Source organism: Helobdella robusta, assembly GCF_000326865.2.
Source record: "Helobdella robusta unplaced genomic scaffold HELROscaffold_91, whole genome shotgun sequence".
NCBI lineage: Eukaryota > Metazoa > Annelida > Clitellata > Rhynchobdellida > Glossiphoniidae > Helobdella > Helobdella robusta.
Genome location: NW_008705520.1, coordinates 178,178 through 181,878, shown reverse-complemented (window position 1 = coordinate 181,878; position 3,701 = coordinate 178,178). Strand labels below are relative to the sequence as shown.

The 3,701-nt window shown below is 29.9% G+C and overlaps 1 protein-coding gene across 1 annotated transcript; it reads right to left on the bottom strand.

Moving 5' to 3' along the window:
* Nucleotides 1-2,693: 2,693 nt before the first annotated feature.
* HELRODRAFT_182697 (hypothetical protein) lies at nucleotides 2,694-3,349 on the bottom strand (the record flags this gene model as incomplete). The annotated part of the gene is made up of 3 exons (XM_009033426.1): nucleotides 2,694-2,894; nucleotides 2,975-3,063; nucleotides 3,289-3,349. The coding sequence occupies 3 exons, from the start codon at nucleotides 3,347-3,349 to the stop codon at nucleotides 2,694-2,696; spliced, it is 351 nt and encodes a 116-aa protein (XP_009031674.1).
* Between the last annotated feature and the right edge of the window lie 352 nt (nucleotides 3,350-3,701).

Below are 3,701 nucleotides of genomic sequence, written 5' to 3'. Positions count from 1 at the left end.
ACGATCAAGACTTAAAAAATCTGTTATACGTCCAGTCTTTTTATATGTTGTAGAAACATGGCCAATGACAACCAAACTTTAACAACAACTTCAACGAACCAACATGAAAATGCTCCGATGGATGCAACGAATTAGTCTGAAGGACCACATCAAATCAACGGAAATCCTGGTCGTGCTGGTTTAGATGATATAAAGGACGAATGCCGACAACACCGTCTGCGGTGGTTTGGTCATGTCAAACGAAGTGGAAACAGTGCCATAACTTCTCTTGCAGATGTTGAAGTACCTGGCACACGTCCAAAAGGCCGTCCAAAGAAGTCCTGGTCGCAAACAATCGAGCAAGACATGAAAGCTCTAAATTTAAATGAAATGGATACAACTGATCGTCTAATTTGGCGCAAAAAATTGATGGCAAAGAAATCAACGTCCTACCTCGGAAACTGGGTCTCTGGACGCTAAACGAAGATTGATTGATTGGAATGATGCAAATTCTGCTAGTAAAGCAGAACAGTTTTTGATCGCTATTAGTCAATCAAAATTTGTGATATCTAGGTGTATATGTGCTCGTTTCAAGACGTTAATTTTTCCTATTTCAAAAGCTTTTCAGGATCCGCATATAGATACTCTACAATGAATCGAACAATTTTCTGACAAGTTTCTGACTAATTCTAAACAATTATCGACAAAATGACAATAATGACATAAAATAAACAAAAATTTTGCCTTTGAATTCAAGAAACTTGGGAATGATTTACAATCAACCGTTAAAAAAATCGAAAAATTAAGCATGAAGTTAACTAACGCCGAACATGTATATTATATATATCGAACATGTATATATATATATATATATATATATATATATATATAAATAAATATATATATATAATATATATATATAAGCCGTGAAATTCAATTTATTGATGAAATCAGAAAATCACAGCATGTTCCGCGTTAGTTAGTTTCCTGTTTTGTTTTTCAGTTTTTCTAACGTTTCTTGAAACTTGAGAATGATTCACGATCAACCGTTAGAAAAATCGAAAAAATGAACAGGAAGCTAACTAACGCGGAACATGCTGTGATTTTCATATATATATATATATATATATATATATATATATATATATATATATATATATATATATATATATATATATGAACGTGCCAGTTTGTACGTGCATCGTGAGTCTACTTGATCGTCATCATACCTATATAAATATATATATATATATATATATATATATATATATATAAACTTCTACAGAATGAAAGCAATTCAAATTTTATATCTGGACAATTTTTTGATGTATATCCAGACACTGGTGAAATATTCATAGTAAAAACGCTTGATAGGGAAAGTGTCGAACAACACAAGTAACTAGAATATTTTATTTGCTGTTAAAAAACAATGTTGTAAAAATTATTGTGTAAATGTTTCGTTATTACAAAAAAACTATTATGAAAATACATTTTGTATATTTTATTTTTATATATTCTTGAAAAAAACAAGCTACTATACAGTGATAATGCAATTAAATACATTATTAATGTTAACATTGCTCATAAATAATATTTTTGCAAGTACGAAAGTATTTAACATAACTTGCTACACCAAGTGTTTCGTGGCCCATTTTCCATTAAATACTCATTAAATTTTAACGAATAAAATTTCATTGTCGCAACTTTATAATTAATAATTTCTAAATTAAAACTGAAATTTATTATAAGAAATAGTTTTAATAACTGTAAAATTATAATGCAGAAACTTTATACTTAAACTAACCACCATTTTATGGATTTCTTTCACTCAAAAATTAACCAATTCCAACAGATTTCTTTTACGGGCAGTCGATAAAGGAAATTCTCAGTTCTTTGATGTTACGATGGTTATTGTAAATGTTATTGACATCAACGACAACAAGCCAATTATATTATTACCGAATGCCAATAGCAATGAAGTTTGCATCGAAGAAGCATTAGAGGTTTTAAGTTTAAAAAATCATTTCTAATTTTTGTACAAACCAAATAGCTAAAATATGATTTTGAGTCTTTAGATTTTTTTTTTAGACTGGTATCATTTTTTTCAATTTTTGAACTTATATAATAGATGAAAAAATTGAATGTCAAAATGAAATTTTATTAAAAAATATAACTTCACCAAATGTAAAATTTTCTATGCTTCTGCAAATAACAATGTTAATTTCATCAAATGATAAAAATATATTTTATATTGTCAAAGTTTAAATTAAAATTATTTCTTCGATGTAAACGTTCATTTAACATGAATTTAAAACAAAGTGCATCGATTTAGGAATTTGAAAAATATCAAACAAACCTATAATAAACTATGGGGGAGAAGTGGTGGATGGAAGATGTCGGCAATTTAAAAAAGATTGTAACGCACAAATTTATAAATCTATGTGCTGATAATTTCTTTATTTTGCTCTGTATTTAAATTTTAAATAGCTTTATAACTGGAATCTTTTCATTTGAATCATTAGTCAATGTTTATATTGGTTGTGCACTAAACCAAGTATTTGCGTTTTAAAATAACATAGAAAATTGTTTCCGTAAACTTTTTGATACATGTGCGATGATCAGAAAAGTGAGAAATATTTTAATTGTCAGTGCCATTAACTTGGCTCATAGTCACTGTTCCAAAATAAGTGAAGGCTAGACTTCATCAATATCTATTATGGAAGCTCGACAGCCCCATCTAAATAATTCCAGTTCTTCAACTTTCCGTGCAGACAGACTTGATCGAGCATCTGTGACTGTGCGACCAACTGAACTGAAATCTCTTTCAGATTGTGCTGAACTGGCAGAGATGCATAACACTCGTCTAGCAATCTTTGAGAAAAGTATAAAGTCTTTGCTATTGTCTTGCCAGTAGGCTAGCAAAGAGGTGTGGTTGACAGGGACATACACTGCTTTGTATCTAGCTAATTTTTCATTTCAGTTGTTGATGAGCTACATCCATCCCGCAGGTTAGCAAAAGGTTCAAAGCGTGCTTTCTTGGCTGGCTGAGTGTAATCATCTTCAACACTCTGCTGTGCTGATGTACTAAAATTACATAAAAAATGTATAGATGTTAAGCAACTTGGCCTAATGTGAGATTTATCGGAACAATCACAAAAAGAAAGAGAAACCGATAGGCCAAAGACACAACAATATTACCGCGATACAAAATGCGACAAATATAAACTAGTTAAATTGTTTGTTTAAAATAAAAAAAAGTTGAAAAATAAATTAATTATAATAAAAGTGAAAATGTTAATTCAACCCAACCTAACTTAACCCACGCAACTTCAAACAATTTGGACCCAACCCATGGGTTAACCAAACCCATGTCCACCTCTGATTTAAAGTGACGCCAACATTATTTAAAGTGATTTAAATATGCGAAGCAACTGTTGTGATAAATAAACATGCATGGCATGGAAACTAGAGTAATCCATTTTTGAAACTTTCAGCAATTTGTATCGGGATTAGACTTTAATTTATCTGAACATAACTAGCAGATTTTTCAATATATGAATGGTGAACATCTAGAATTCTTATTTTTGCATTGACCGGAAATAAGTAAATAGTTTATTTAAAAGTTGTAAAATAACCTATTACAAAAGCGGTATTGTCAGATCTATATATATGTTAGCTAAACAATAACTAATAAATAAGTACTTATCAGTTGCAAACAACAG